Here is a 15,595-nt window from a genome sequence, read left to right as displayed (position 1 = left end):
CTGTCTCTTCTTGTTGTCTGGTTTCAGGCAACAATCCACACTGCACCCAACAAGCCCAGGCATGTCCAGTCCCAGGCCCTCATGGGCCTAGCCTCCTGTCTGCAGGGTTCCACATTTAACCCAGCAGTTGGGTCCTCTGCCATAAAAGTCCAAAAGTCATATCCTTGTTAATGATATGAAATATGTGGGAATTTAGAGAACCCTTCAGCTTCTTGGAAACAAATCAGTCGTTATATGGGATTACCAGAGCAATACTGAGACATGAGATGATGCAGACAAAGAAACATTCATGAAACACAAGCGGTGGTAGTTGTTGGTCGGACCTACAAGAGGAATGAAGCTTTGGCTTTGAAGAATTAAAATAAAGAAGGTTTTCATTACTCATCAAAAGGCCAGTTGTTTATTGTTCTCTGAGGGAGGCACTCTTGAATTTTATCATTGCCACTGGTTCTATTTCCTCATGGCACATGGGAACAACACCACCTGCAAGTTCCACCATAAATCACACACCATCCCGACTTGGAAATATATCGCCGTTCCATTATCGTCACTGGGTCAAAATCCTGGAACTCCATGCCTAACAGCACTGTGGGAGAACCTTCAACACACGGACTGTAGCAGCTCACCACCACCTTCCCAAGGGGAATTAGGGATGGGCAATAAATGCTGGCCTTGCCAGCGATGACCAAGTCCCATGAAGGAATAAAAAAAATTAGTAATGTGTTCTCAGAAACTCCACCACTGGATTAGGAGTTTTGGCACAGAATGCTAGAATGATGGTATTTCAGAGTCCATCAAGAACGGTCACACAGAAACAACAGACACAAGCGTGTAAAACATATTCGGGAAGAGGATGGAGTGAAGGTGAAACAGATGGAGAGAAACAGAGACAGAAAGAGAGAATGAAAAGAAAGAATCACAAAGGGAACAAATGAATCGAATAGAGTACAAGGGAGGAGATAAAGAAAAACAAGTAAGTGAAAGAACTGCAAGATATAGTTGTTGGATGCATTGTGCTTGAATATGGGTTAGTACCTGCAGTTCCCATATGATGAGTGACAGGTCCGATCTTTAACATCAGAAGAAGTGCACAAGTGGAGTGCAGAGACTTTCAGAGAGAGAGGGAGAGGATATTGTCAGCAGAGTCATTGCACATCACGGTCATTGGCCCCGAAATATCCTTTATGTCACCTTATCATTTGAGCAAAAAGGATATGTTTTTGCCCTCAGTATTTGTGAACTCTAGTATGAATATACATTCAGGGTCACTGGTTATATATTTCTTTCAGTTTTTTTTAATCTCATAATTGCATGATATTTTAAAAAGAATGGTTAATTATAGGTGAGGTAATATTTTATACTGTGACTATTTTCTGAATTTGATTTGAGATTGTAAATCGGGGTGTCCAAACTGCAGCCCCTGAGCCACGTGTGGATCCTGAGGCCTACAATCCGGCCTTTGAAGCTTCCTACCGGGAGGTTTGGAAAAGCTGTTTCTCTCACTGGTGCCTCATTGGTGGATAAATGTTAAGTCACAACACCAAGCTCTGTCACTATCAGCAAGGTGAGATATATGTAAATCACTGGGAACATGGATTTAATTTTCCCCGCTGGCCAATACGGCCATGGTGCAAACCCATGCTGCCAATGAAGACCAGGTAATTGTTTGTAAATATCCTATAATTACGGTATCTACAACAGAACCAGCAAATAAAGATCAAAATGAGGCTCGGACTCAATAAAATCTCATTTATTGATTAATTGCAGTTGATTTAAACACTTCTTAGAAGGAATCAAGTCAGCACAGTGGAATATTAGTAATGCATCATACGACGGAAGGAACCAACAGATGGACAACTGCCGCCCCAGTCACCAAACCGCTTGTATTCACCGGGTCTCATGAAGTACTGCCTTCCCATGTAGTTGGGATATTCATAGAAGGTCCAGTAACCGTCCATCACATGGCAGGAGTGAATGTCACGGGAGCGGAAACGATCGTAGACAGATGGACAGTCATCCATGAATTCCATCATCTGTCCTCCAAAGTCAGGCCTCTCGTAAATCTTCATTCTGTAGGAGTTACTGCTGGACTGGAATGGCAAGAGAATCATGTCAGTAAATTTCTTCCCTCTTTTAATGATTTTATTACTGCACAGTTTACAAAGCAGAAATTTAAGGAAATTTCTGCAGCAACAAAATGGACAACAAACTTTGTATTTAGTCACGGTTATATAAATAGTCAGATGCCTACAGGTTATTTACCACTACAATTGTTTTTCAGAATATTTTCAATTACTAATTGATCCACAATGGCAGTGAAATATTTTGGAATGCACAGTTTATTATTCTGTGATAAAGATCATCAAATTGTCCTGAGTGATGAATTCAACAACGATTATTGAAATCGTTGTCAAGACTTGAATTATTGAATATTCCACTCAATCTTGTTAAAATTCCTGTTGTGTAATCAGTTTAAATGGAAATCAAAAATTAATTGTAATTTATATTTATCGAAGTATATTACAAACGTGGTTTGGGAGTATGCCCTCCCTCCCACCACCAACACCTGGGTGCAGGTCAGGCGCAGCGCACTCAATGTACAGTCCACCTGACATGCTGTAAACATGCCTGGATTCAGGCATTAACATTGTCCCAATGTTCGGAGCTATAATCCCACCCCTTGGCAGAGGCCAATGGCCCCAAAATCAGGAATGGAGTTCCAGACATTAATGCAGAGCTGAGAGGCCTGCAGCTGCAATAATTCCAATGTGTGTGGAGCCTCGTGTCTCGGCCATCCAGGCCCAAGGTTCCAACAGCGAATAGGACAAAAACCCCCATTGCACTGTTTAGAACTCCTTGGCCCAGCTGCCTGACCCACTCAAATCCTCCTATCTGAGAAGGGTTAGACCCAAGAGATAACAACTTCTTCTGGGTGTCCTCACGCTTGAGCACTCCTGCAGACAAAGTGGAAGAAAACGAGGCCGAAAGCTCCAATCAGGATCCCCACCTCATTTCTACAGGTGTCCATCCCCTCGGTTGATCCACAGGAATCCCTGGGCAACGTAAAGGAGGTGGAAATCTGGCCTCATGAGACTTCAGCCCCTTTTCACTTTCCATTGTGTGAGGAAATAAGTGTTTCATATTCCTCAATGAGACATGGAAGCAGCTTTTCACCTTTCTCCAGAAGTGAGTGATTGAGATGCTGAAAATGTATTTAGCGGAGTGAAGAGTTAACTTGAAAGGAATGTCTCCGTGTGTTGTATGTTGGGAATGTTAACAACCTGTTGTGTTTCGTCAAATAATTAATAGTGTCATCGGTGTTAGAAGGTACAATACAAACAGAATAAATAGAAAAAGTTTAAAACTTACGTATGGGTAGGTGCGACATGACCTGATGTTGTCATTGTATCCCATCCAGCGCTGGTAGTCAGGATATTCTCCACTGCTCAGAACATACTGATATCCCATGTAATTGGGTCTCTCATACAGCACCCACCAGTCACTCTCAACACGGATGGAGTTGCAGCGACTGAAGTAAGAGGACAGGTCAGCACAGTCAGTATTGCACTCGTAGTGCCGACCCTGGAAGTTCCTGTCCTCGTAAAAAAAGATCTAAAGAAAAATAATTATTTCAGGTAACATTTCTGCAAAGCTGCAATAAAATAACATCACAATATTGATCAGTAAATACCTTTCCCATTTTGCTCTGAGTGTTTCACTGACTGTGATGAGGATCAGTGGAGCTGGGCTATTTATACATTGCCTGAAAGAGCAAAATAGCAAAACACATTGTTAATGAAATCACTGTAGACCCTATGTAAGCAAAATTATCCCGGACACCTTCCATCTTTTGTTGTAAAGGTCTAAGTTCATTGCATTTCCACACTGTGTTATTGGTATCTTTGCAGTGTCCAACATCCTTATTGTAGTGAGTGGAAGGATCAGACACATGTACAGTTATTGAATGGGATCTGTGTTTTCAAACAATGTTTGAAATCTTGGTATATGATATTTGTATAAACACTTAGCAGATTTGTGTGAAGTTCCTTTATGAGTTATTTTAAAACAAATGTTGATCCAGTTAAAATAACAGGTTTAATGCCACCATTAAAAAGTAGAAAAGGATTATTCGACAATGCAGTAAGCGTTTATACACTAAATCAAGAGTATAATTGCAAGGCCATTTGGCCCCTAATTTCCTGGGGATGGTGAGGGGCCTAAGTTTTATTTATGTGCGGGAGAAAACTGAATGATAGGTTTGATCCCAGCTGAACCGGGAGTCCACCTCATTTGACAGGACCTTTAAATTATGGTCAGTGGGACCATAGAAACATCTCCTGCCTGTCCCCTCCTACATCAAGGGGGCAGGTCAGGGGAGATGTCCCAGGCTTTCCTGAGAAATGGTTCCTTTTCACTCATTGAAAGGACTCAGTGGATCTCATGCCAGTTGAAACTTGGTGCGAATCCATTTGAGGAATTCTAAGAGTCCCAAACCTTCGCTATAGTAAGGTAATCAATCCTAAAGTACATCGATTTCCTTTTCGAGTCAGATTGGCACCAGGAGAAGCCATAGACTTCATCCCAAAAGGGCCACCAGGGCACTCTGCTCTACCTTACCAGGGCTATGATATCAAGCCAGGGTGGCCACTGTTGATACACCCTTGCAGGTGGTGAAGACTTTCCCCGGCGTTGCAAATGTCCCCGGAACAATGGATGGGTTTTCTGGCCTTGGGCAAGGCCAGGCTAGGGTTCTGCTCTGCTGCACTTACGTTACCAGACGATTGACCCAGGAATTTCCAGGCCTTCATCTCTGGAAGGAAGGAAAATTACCCACAGGTCACTTCCATGATGTGAACGTTCTATTCAATGAGCCAATGAAAGTATTGACGAGAAGGTTGTGAGCTCAAGTCTCACTCTATGACCTGAGCACATCATCTAGATTGATAATTCAGTGCAGTGCTGAGGTGTTACCGCACTATCAGAGTTGGCAACTTTCAGATAAGATGATTATCCGAGGCCCCGTGTGGGATTGAAAGAGTAGATGAGAATAATTTGAGGGTTTAAAAGGATGATAGGATTGATGGAGAGCAAAACAGGATCTTGGGATGAACAAGAGAGCAAAGTTCTGAGGAGCAATGAACATTGTGGTATTGATAATATTTTAGAAGGGAGGATTACAGAAGAAAAGTGGAACACTTTCAGGAATACATTATTGTCAATAAAAAAGACCTATGTAGCAATTGTAAAAAATGCACTAAAGAAATAAGGAGGCTGTTGTGGGGAACAAGGCAAGTACTGCCAAGGATAAGGAGGACCAATGAGATTCTCTAATCTTTAAAGCCGTGAGAAGATCAGAGGACAGGGATGAGTATAAGAATAGGGCGAATAGGAAACTTGTCAGGAGAATCATAAGTAGACAAGATGAGGATTGCTGGGAAAATGTGAAAGATAACACAGATTCTGGAACAAGGGGCAGAGCCCGAAACTTATCTATCATATCAGTTCCCCTTAGCACCTTGAAAACATTGATCAAATCGCCCCTTAATCTTCTAAATTCCAGGGAATACGACCCTAGTTTGTGTAATCTGTCCTCGTAATTTAACCCTTGGAGTCCAGGTATCATTCTAGTAAATCTACGCTGCACTCCCTCCAAGGCCAATATATCCCTCCGAAGGTGCGGTGCCTAGAACTGAACACAGTACTCCAGGTGTGGTCTAACTCAGGCTTTGTGTAGCATAACTTTGACCCCCTTGTATTCCAGTCCTTTAGATATAAAGGCCAGCAATCCATTCGACTATTTGATTATTTTCTGCACCTGTCCAAAATATTTTAATCAACTATGTACATGATCCCCTTAGTCTCTTTGGACCTCCACTGTTTGAGCTTTCACCATTTAGAAAGTACTCTGATCTATCCTTTCTTGGTCCAAAGTGGATGACCTCACACTTGCCTACAGTGAAATCCATTTGCCACAGTTTTGCCTATTCACTTGATCTATTAATATCTCTCTCTGTAATTTTATGCTCCCATCTGCACTGCTTACAATGCTGCTTATCTTTGTGTCATTGGCAAACTTGGATATGTGGCTCTCTTTCCCGTCATTAAAGTCATTAAGAAATACAGTGAATAGTTGAGTGCCCAAACAGATCCCCACAGGACACCACCAGTCACATCTTGCCAATTTGAGTACCTGCCCATTATCCCTACTCTCTGTCTCCTGCCGCTCAGCCTATTTCCTAACCAGGTCAATAATTTACGTACAATTCCATGAGCTTCAGCTTTAGCTAACAGTCACTTATGATGATGTTTATCAAATGTCTTCTCAAAGTCCATGTAAACAACATCCATAGACATTCCCCTGACCTCTACTTTAGTCACCTCTTCAAAAAATTCAATCAGGTTTGTCAGGCATGACCTACCCTTTACAAATTCATGCTGGCTCTCTCTGATCAGCTGAAAATTTTCAAGGTGTTCAGTCGCTCTATCCTTAATCATTGACTCTAATAATTTCCCGACAACAGATATTAGGCGAAATGGTCTATAATTCCCTGGTTTCCCCTCTCTCACCTTTCTTATATAACGGAGTGACATGTGGAATTTTCCAATCTAATGGAACTGTTCCTGAATTGAACGAACTTTTGAAGATTATAGTTAGGGCTTCTGCAATGTTCTCACCTATTTCTTCTGAATCCCGAGAAAGGAAACCATCTGGTCCTGGGGATTTGTCACTCTTTAGTGCCATTATTTTCTTCATTACTGTTAATTTGCTTACGTTAATTATGGAGTGTCACTATCCCTGAATCAAAATTAGTTTCCTTGGAATGTTCAGTGTGTTATCCTCTTCCTCTACTGTAAATACTGACACAAAGTAATTATTCAACATGTCCACCATTTCCTTATTTTCATTTACAATATCACCATTATCAGTATTTACAGGGCCCACATTGCTCTGGACCACCCTTTGTTTCCTAATATAATTATGAAAACTTTTTGTGTTGATTTTGATATCCCTTGCAAGTTTCTTTTCATACTCCCTTTTTGTAGCTCTTACTATCTGTTTTGTCACCCTTTGCTGTTCTTTGTATCTCAAGCAATCACCAGGAACTGTGCTATTTTTTCCATTTTTGTCTGCTTTATCTTTAATTTTATGTTGTCCCTTACCTCTTTTGTCGTCCATGGCTGTGTGTTTTGGCAAATAGAGTTCTTGCCCCTTAGGGGTATAAACATGTTAAATTCTTTTTTGTAAATCACCCACTTTATTTTACCCTTCAGCTGATTTGCCCAGTATTGTGTGGACAGATTCTGACACATCCCGTTGAAGTCGGTCCTACCTAACATCAGAACCTTAATAGTTGTTACGGGTTTCTCCCTTTCAAACAAAACATTGAACTTGATCATATTATGATCACTATGAGATAATTGTTCACTCACTGTTCGGCTGTTAACTAAATCTGGCTAATTGCTCATTTTTAAATCTAATATGGCCTGCCCTATTGTTGGTTCCAGGATGTATTGTTGCAGAAAGCTGCCCTGAACACACTCAAGTAATTCACCACCTTTCTGACATGACCTGGTCTCCTTTCACCAGTGAAAAAGAAATTTAAAATCCTCCATTAAAACCAATCGCCTTTGCTGCTGATCGTGGGATATGATATTTTGTAGACACTGGTTCTGGCCAGATGGACTGCAATTGTCCTTTCTAGTCCTGTACACTCCTATGCTCCTCTGATAAAGCACAGTGACAAAAGGGATTGCAATGTTGAAATCGATTGAGGCTGGAGGCTTGAGATGAGAGATATGCTGACTATCAAGCAACTTTAGATCCAATTTGGATTCAGAAACAGTTATTGAAAAGAAAAGAAGTGCTCGAGATTCAAAATAAAACTGGGCTTCTTGGAAACAACTTTAAAATCAGTCGTTATATAGGATTACCAGAGGCAATACTGAGGCGTGAGATAATGTCGACAAAGGAACATTCGTGAAACACAAGCGGTGGTAATTGTTGGTTGGACCTACAAGAGGAATGAACATGTGGCTTTGAAGAATTAAAATAAGGAAGGTTTTCATTTCTCATCAAAAGGCCAGTTGTTTATTGCTGTCTGAGGGAGGCATGAATTTTATCATTGCCACTGGTTCTATTTCCTCATTAGTAATGTGTTCTTAGAAACTCCACCACTGGATTAGGAGTTTTGGCACAGAATGCTAGAATGATGGTATTTCAGAGTCCATCAAGAACGGTCACAGAGGAACAACAGACACAAGCGTGTAAAACATATTCGGGAAGAGGATGAGTGAAGGTGAAACAGGTGGAGAGAAACAGAGACAGAAAGAGAGAATGAAAAGGAAAAATCATAAAGGGAACAAATGAATCGAATAGAGTACAAGAGAGGAGATAAAGAAAAACAAGTAAGTGAAAGAACTGCAAGATATGGGCCCTGTTTGTTGGATGCATTGTGCTTGAATATGGGTTAGTACCTGCAGTTCCCATATGATGAGTGACAGGTCTGATCTTTAACATCAGAAGAAGTGCACAAGTGGAGTGTAGAGACTTTCAGAGAGAGCGGGAGAGGATATTGTCAGCAGAGTCTTTGCACAGCACGGTCATTGGCCCCGAAATGTCCTTTATGTCACCTTATCATTTGAGCAAAAAGGATATGTTTTTGCCCTCAGTATTTGTGAACTCTAGTATGAATATACATTCAGGGTCACTGGTTATATATTTCTTTCACTTTTGTTTTACTGTAAGAATTTTGTGATATTTTAAAAAGAATGATTAATTATCGGTGAGGTATTATTTTATACTGTGACTATTTTCTGAATTTGATTCGGGATTGTAAATCGGGGTGTCCAAACTGCAGCCCCTGGGCCACATGTGGATCCTGAGGCCTACAATCCGGCCTTTGAAGCTTCCTACCGGGAGGTTTGGAAAAGCTGTTTCTCTCACTGTTGCCTCATTGGTGGATAAATGTTAAGTCACAACACCAAGCTCTGTCACTATCAGCAAGGTGAGATATATGTAAATCACAGGGAACATGGATTTAATTTTCCCCGCTGGCCAATACGGCCATGGTGCAAACTCATGCTGCCAATGAAGACCAGATAATTGTTTGTAAATATCCTATAATTACGGTATCTACAACAGAACCAGCAAATAAAGATCAAAATGAGGCTCGGATTCAATAAAATCTCATTTATTGATTAATTGCGGTTTGATTTAACCACTTCTTAGAAGGAATCAAGTCAGCACCGTGGAATTTTAGAAATGCATCATACGACGGAAGGAACCAACAGATGGACAACTGCCGCCCCAGTCACCAAACCGCTTGTATTCACCAGGTCTCATGAAGTACTGCCTTCCCATGTAGTTGGGATATTCATAGAAGGTCCAGTAACCGTCCATCACGTGGCAGGAGTGAATGTCACGGGAGCGGAAACAATCGTTGACAGATGGACAGTCATCCATGAATTCCATCATCTGTCCTCCAAAGTCAGGCCTCTCGTAAATCTTCATTCTGTAGGAGTTACTGCTGGACTGGAATGGCAAGAGAATCATGTCAGTAAATTTCTTCCCTTTTTGAATGATTTTATCACTGCACAGTTTACAAAGCAGAAGTTGTCAGGAAATTTCTGCAGCAACAAAATGGACAACAAGCTTTGTATTTAGTCACGGTTATATAAATAGACAGATGCCTACAGGTTATTTACGGCTACAATTGTTTTTCAGAATATTTTCAATTACTAATTGATCCAAAATGGCAGTGAAATATTTTGGAATGTACAGTTTATTATTCTGTGATAAAGATCATCAAATTGTCCTGAGTGATGAATTCATCAACGATTATTGAAATCGTTGTCACGACTTGAATTATTGAATATTCCACTCAATCTTGATAAGATTCCTGTTGTGTAATTAGTTTAAATGGAAATCAAACATTAATTGTAATTTATATTTATTGAAGTACATTACAAACGTGGTTTGGGAGTATGCCCTCCCTCCCACCACCAACACCTGGGTGCAGGACAGGCGCAGCGCACTCAACGTACAGACCACCTGACATGTTGTAAACATGCCTGGATTCAGGCAGCAACATTGTCCCAATGTTCGGAGCTATAAGCCCACCCCTTGGCAGTGACCAATGGCCCCAAAATCAGGAGTGGAATTCCAGCCATTGACGAAGAGCTGAGAGGCCTGCAGCTGCAATAATTTCAATGTGTGTGGAGCCTCGTGTCTCGGCTATCCAGACCCAAGGTTCCAATCACGAATGGGACAAAAACTCCCACTGAACTGTTTAGACCACCTTGGCCCAGCTGCCTGACCCACTCAAATCCTCCTATCTGAGAAGGGTTAGACCCAAGAGATAACAACTTCTTCTGGGTGTCCTCGCGCTTGAGCACTCCTGCAGACAAAGTGGAAGAAAATGAGGCCGGAAGCTCCAATCAGGATCCCCACCTCTTTTCCACAGGTGTCCATCCCCTCGGTTGATCCACATGAATCCCTGGGCAACGTAAAGGAAGGTGGAAATCTGGTCTCATGAGACTTCAGCCCCTTTTCACTTTCCATTGTGTGAGGAAATTAGTGTTTAATATTCCTCAATGAGACATGGAAGCAGCTTTTCACCTTTCTCCAGAAGTGAGTGATTGAGATGCTGTAAAATTTGTTTAGTGGAGTGAAGAGTTAACTTGAAAGTAATGTCTCCGTGTGTTGTATATTGTGAATGTTAACAACCTGTTGTGTTTAGTTAAATGATTAATAGTGTCATCAGTGTTAGAAGGTACAATACAAACAGAATAAATAAAACAAGTTTAAAACTTACGTATGGGTAGGTGCGACATGACCTGATGTTGTCATTGTATCCCATCCAGCGCTGGTAGTCAGGATATTCTCCTCTGCTCAGAACATACTGGTATCCCATGTAATTGGGTTTCTCATACAGCACCCACCAGTCACTCTCAACACGGATGGAGTTGCAGCGACTGAAGTAAGAGGACAGGTCATCACAGTCAGTATTGCACTCGTAGTGCCGACCCTGGAAGTTCCTGTCCTCGTAAAAAAAGATCTAAAGAAAAATAATTATTTCAGGTAACATTTTTGCAAAGCTGTAATAAAATAACATCACAATATCGATCAGTGAATACCTTTCCCATTTTGCTCTGAGTGTTTCAGTGACTGTGATGAGGATCAGTGGAGCTGGGCTATTTATACATCGCCTGAAAGAGCAAAATAGCAAAACACATTGTTAATGAAATCACTGTAGACCCTATGTAAGCAAAATTATCCCAGACACCTTCCATCTTTTGTTGTAAAGGTCTAAGTTCATTGCTTTTCCACACTGTGTTATTGGTATCTTTGCAGAGTCCAACATTCTTATTGTAATGAGTGGAAGGGTCAGACACATGTACAGTTATTGAATGGGCTCTGTATTTTCAAACAATGTTTGAAATCTTGGTATATGATATTTGTATAAACACTAAGCAGATTTGTGTGAAGTTCCTTTATGAGTTATTTTAAAGCAAATGTTGATCCAGTTCAAATTACAGGTTTAATGCCGCCATTAAAAAGTAGAAAAGGATTTTTGTACAATGCAGTAAGCGTTTATACACTAAATCAAGAGTATAATTGCAAGGCCATTTGGCCCCTAATTTCCTGGGGATGGAGAGGGGCCTCAGTTTTATTTATGTGTTGGAGAAAACTGAAAGATAGGTTTGATCCCAGCTGAACCGGGAGTCCACCCTATTTAACAGGACCTTTAAATTATGGTCAGTGGGACCATAGAAACATCTCCCGCCTGTCCCCTCCTACATCAAGAGGGCAGGTCAGGGGAGATGTCCCAGGTTTTCCTGAGAAATGCGTCCTTTTCACTCATTGAAAGGACTCAGTGGATCTCATGCCAGTTGAAACTTGGTGCGAATCCATTTGAGGACTTCTAAGGGCCCCAAACCTTCGCTATAGTAAGGTAATCAATCCTGAAGTACATCGATTTCCTTTTCGAGTCAGATTGGCACCAGGAGGAGCCACAGACTTCATCCCAAAAGGGCCACCAGGGCACTCTGCTCTACCTTACCAGGGCTATGATTTCAAGCCAGGGTGGCCACTGTTGATACACCCTTGCAGGTGGTGATGGCTTTCCCCGGCGTTGCAAATGTCCCCGGAACAATGGATGGGTTTTCTGGCCTTGGGCAAGGCCAGGCTAGAGTTCTGCTCTGCTGCACTTACGTTACCAGACCATTGACCCAGGAATTTCCAGGCCTTCTTCTCTGGAAGGAAGGAAAATTACTCACAGGTCACTTCCATGATGTGAATATTCTATTCAATGAGCCAATGAAAGTATTGACGAGAAGGTTGTGAGCTCAAGTCTCACTGTATGACCTGAGCACATCATCCAAGTTGATAATTCAGTGCAGTGCTGAGGTGTTACCGCACTATCAGAGTTGGCGTCTTTCAGATAAGATGATTATCCGAGGCCCCGTCTGAGATTGAAAGAGTAGATGAGAATAATTTGAGGGTTTAAAAGGATGATAGGATTGATGGAGAGCAAATATGGATCTTGGGAAGAACAAGAGAGCAAAGTTCTGAGGAGCAATGAACATTGTGATATTGATAATATTTTAGAAGGGAGGATTACAGAAGAAAAGTGGAACACTTTCAGGAATACATTATTGTCAATAAAAAAGACCTATGTAGCAATTGTAAAAAATGCACTAAAGAAATAAGGAGGCTGTTGTGGGGAACAAGGCAAGTACTGCCAAGGATAAGGAGGACCAATAAGATTATCTAATCATTAAAGCTAAAATTTGTTTGGTGGAGTGAAGAGTTAACTTGAAAGGAATGTCTCCGTGTGTTGTATATTATTAATGTTAACAACCTGTTGTATTTAGTCAAATAATTAATAGTGTCATCAGTGTTAGAAGGTACAATACAAACAGAATAAATAAAACAAGTTTAAAACTTACGTATGGGTAGGTGCGACATGACCTGATGTTGTCATTGTATCCCATCCAGCGCTGGTAATCAGGATATTCTCCCCTCCACAGAACATACTGATATCCCATGTAATTGGGTCTCTCATACACCACCCACCAGTCACTCTCAACACGGATGGAGTTGCAGCGGCTGAAGTAAGAGGACAGGTCATCACAGTCAGTATTGCACTCGTAGTGCCGACCCTGGAAGTTCCTGTCCTCGTAAAAAAAACCTAAGAAAAATAATTATTTCAGGTAATCTTTTTGCAAAGCTTAGCAGATTTGTGTGAAGTTCCTTTATGAGTTATTTTAAAGCAAATATTGATCCAGTTAAAATAACAGGTTTAATGCTGCCATTAAAAAGTAGAAAAGGATTTTTGTACAATGCAGTAAGCGTTTATACACTAAATCAAGAGTATAATTGCAAGGCCATTTGGCCCCTAATTTCCTGGGGATGGAGAGGGGCCTCAGTTTTATTTATGTGTGGGAGAAAACTGAAAGATAGGTTTGATCCCAGCTGAACCGGGAGTCCACCCAATTTGACAGGACCTTTAAATTATGGTCAGTGGGACCACAGAACCATCTCCTGCCTGTCCCCTCCTACATCAAGCGGGCAGGTCAGGGGAGATGTCCCAGGCTTTCCTGAGAAATGCGTCCTTTTCACTCATTGAAAGGACTCAGTGGATCTCATGCCAGTTGAAACTTGGTGCAAATCCATTTGAGGACTTCTAAGGGCCCCAAACCTTCGCTATAGTAAGATAATCAATCCTAAAGTACATCGATTTCCTTTTCTAGTCAGATTGGCACCAGGAGGAGCCATAGACTTCATCCCAAAAGGGCCACCAGGGCACTCTGTTCTACCTTACCAGGGCTATGATATCAAGCCAGGGTGGCCACTGTTGATACACCCTTGCAGGTGGTGATGGCTTTCCCCGGCGTTGCAAATGTCCCCGGAACAATGGATGGGTTTTCTGGCCTTGGGCAAGGGCAGGCTAGGGTTCTGCTCTGCTGCACTTATGTTACCAGACCATTGACCCAGGAATTTCCAGGCCTTCTTCTCTGGAAGGAAGGAAAATTACCCACAGGTCACTTCCATGATGTGAATGTTCTATTCAATGAGCCAATGAAAGTATTGACGAGAAGGTTGTGAGCTCAAGTCTCACTGTATGACCTGAGCACATCATCTAAGTTGATAATTCAGTGCAGTGCTGACGTGGTACCGCACTATCAGAGTTGGCATCTTTCAGATAAGATGATTATCCGAGGCCCCGTGTGGGATTGAAAGAGTAGATGAGAATAATTTGAGGGTTTGAAAGGATGATAGGATTGATGGAGAGCAAATATGGATCTTGGGATGAACAAGAGAGCAAAGTTCTGAGGAGCAATGAACATTGTGGTATTGATAATATTTTAGAAGGCAGGATTACAGAAGAAAAGTGGAACACTTTCAGGAATACATTATTGTCAATAAAAAAGAACTATGTTGCAGTTGAACAAAATGCACTAAAGAAATAAGGAGGCTGTTGTGGGGAACAAGGCAAGTACTGCCAGGGGTAAGGAGGACCAATGAGATTCTTTGAACTTTAAAGCCATGAAAAGATCAGAGGACACAGATGAATATAAGAATAGGGAAAATATGAAACTTGTCAGGAGAATCATAAATAGACAAGATGAGAATTGCTGGGTAAATGTGAAAGATAACACAGATTCTGGAACAAGGGGGCAGAGCCCGAAACTTAGAAGAGGGAGGGTGAAGAAACAATTCCAATTTGACTCGGCAGAGGCTGGGTGTTTGAATCGAATTGATTGCTAAGCAACGGAATGATGAATGATTAAAGAGAGAATTGGATAAGTATCTAGTAAAGAATTTCATTGTGTGGTGTGAAAGGCAGGAACATCGGAACATAGGAACAGGAGTAGGCCATTAAGCCCCTGGAGACCGTTCCGACATTCAATGAGATCATGGCTGATCTGTGACTGAACTCCACATACCTGCCTTAGCCCCATATCCCTTTTGTACCTTTGGTTAACAAAAATCTATCAATCTCAGATTGAAAATTAACAATTGAGCAAGCATCGACAGCTGTATGCAGAAGAGATTTCCAAACTTCTACCACGCTTTGTGTGTAGAAGTGTTCCCTAACTTCACTCCTGAAAGTCCTGGCTCTAAGTTGTAGCCTTGTCTCCGAGACCTGGACCCGATAACCGGCAGAGAAAGTTTCTCTGTATCTACCCAATCAGTTCCCCTTAATATCTTGAAAACTTTGATCAAATCGCCCCTTAATCTTCTAAATTCCAGGGAATACGACCATAGTTTGTGTAATCTCTCCTCGTAATTTAACCCTTGGAGTCCAGGTATCATTCTAGTAAATCTACGCTGCATTTCCTCCAAAGCCGATATATCCCTCCTCAGGTGCGGTGCCTCGAAAAGAACACTGTACTCCAGGTGTGGCCTAACCATGGCTTTGTGTTGCTGCAGCATAACTTTGACCCCCTTGTATTCTAGTCCTCTCGATAGAAAGGCCAGCATTCCATTAGTCTTTTTCATTATTTTCTCTACCTGTCCATAATATTTGAATGAACTATGTACATGATACCCTAAGTCTCTTTAGATCTCCACTGTTTGAGCTTTTCA

General features: G+C 41.5%; 2 protein-coding genes across 2 annotated transcripts; both read right to left on the bottom strand.

The window, feature by feature from the left end:
- Nucleotides 1-1,814: 1,814 nt before the first annotated feature.
- Nucleotides 1,815-3,700, bottom strand: LOC137323850 (gamma-crystallin S-1-like). Its single transcript, XM_067987857.1, has 3 exons — nt 3,692-3,700; nt 3,370-3,612; nt 1,815-2,090 (listed from the first exon to the last, which is right to left on the bottom strand). Exons 1-3 carry the CDS (start codon nt 3,698-3,700, stop codon nt 1,815-1,817), a joined length of 528 nt encoding a protein of 175 aa, XP_067843958.1.
- Nucleotides 3,701-9,256: 5,556 nt separating this feature from the next.
- LOC137323852 (gamma-crystallin S-1-like) lies at nt 9,257-11,145 on the bottom strand. The gene is made up of 3 exons (XM_067987860.1): nt 11,137-11,145; nt 10,815-11,057; nt 9,257-9,532 (listed from the first exon to the last, which is right to left on the bottom strand). Exons 1-3 carry the CDS (start codon nt 11,143-11,145, stop codon nt 9,257-9,259), a joined length of 528 nt encoding a protein of 175 aa, XP_067843961.1.
- Nucleotides 11,146-15,595: the final 4,450 nt, after the last annotated feature.

The sequence above is a fragment of the Heptranchias perlo genome, chromosome 7, assembly GCF_035084215.1.
Source record: "Heptranchias perlo isolate sHepPer1 chromosome 7, sHepPer1.hap1, whole genome shotgun sequence".
In the NCBI taxonomy this organism is placed as follows: domain Eukaryota; kingdom Metazoa; phylum Chordata; class Chondrichthyes; order Hexanchiformes; family Hexanchidae; genus Heptranchias; species Heptranchias perlo.
This window is presented reverse-complemented; position numbering and strand designations above follow the sequence as displayed.

What these genes read in the sequence shown, in the direction of transcription:
- LOC137323850 (XM_067987857.1), bottom strand. An exon ending in CATGTCGCACCTACCCATAC is followed by an intron (nt 2,091 to 3,369) that starts GTAAGTTTTAAA and finishes TTGCCATTCCAG; the next exon opens with TCCAGCAGTAACTCCTACAG.
- LOC137323852 (XM_067987860.1), bottom strand. An exon ending in CATGTCGCACCTACCCATAC is followed by an intron (nt 9,533 to 10,814) that starts GTAAGTTTTAAA and finishes TTGCCATTCCAG; the next exon opens with TCCAGCAGTAACTCCTACAG.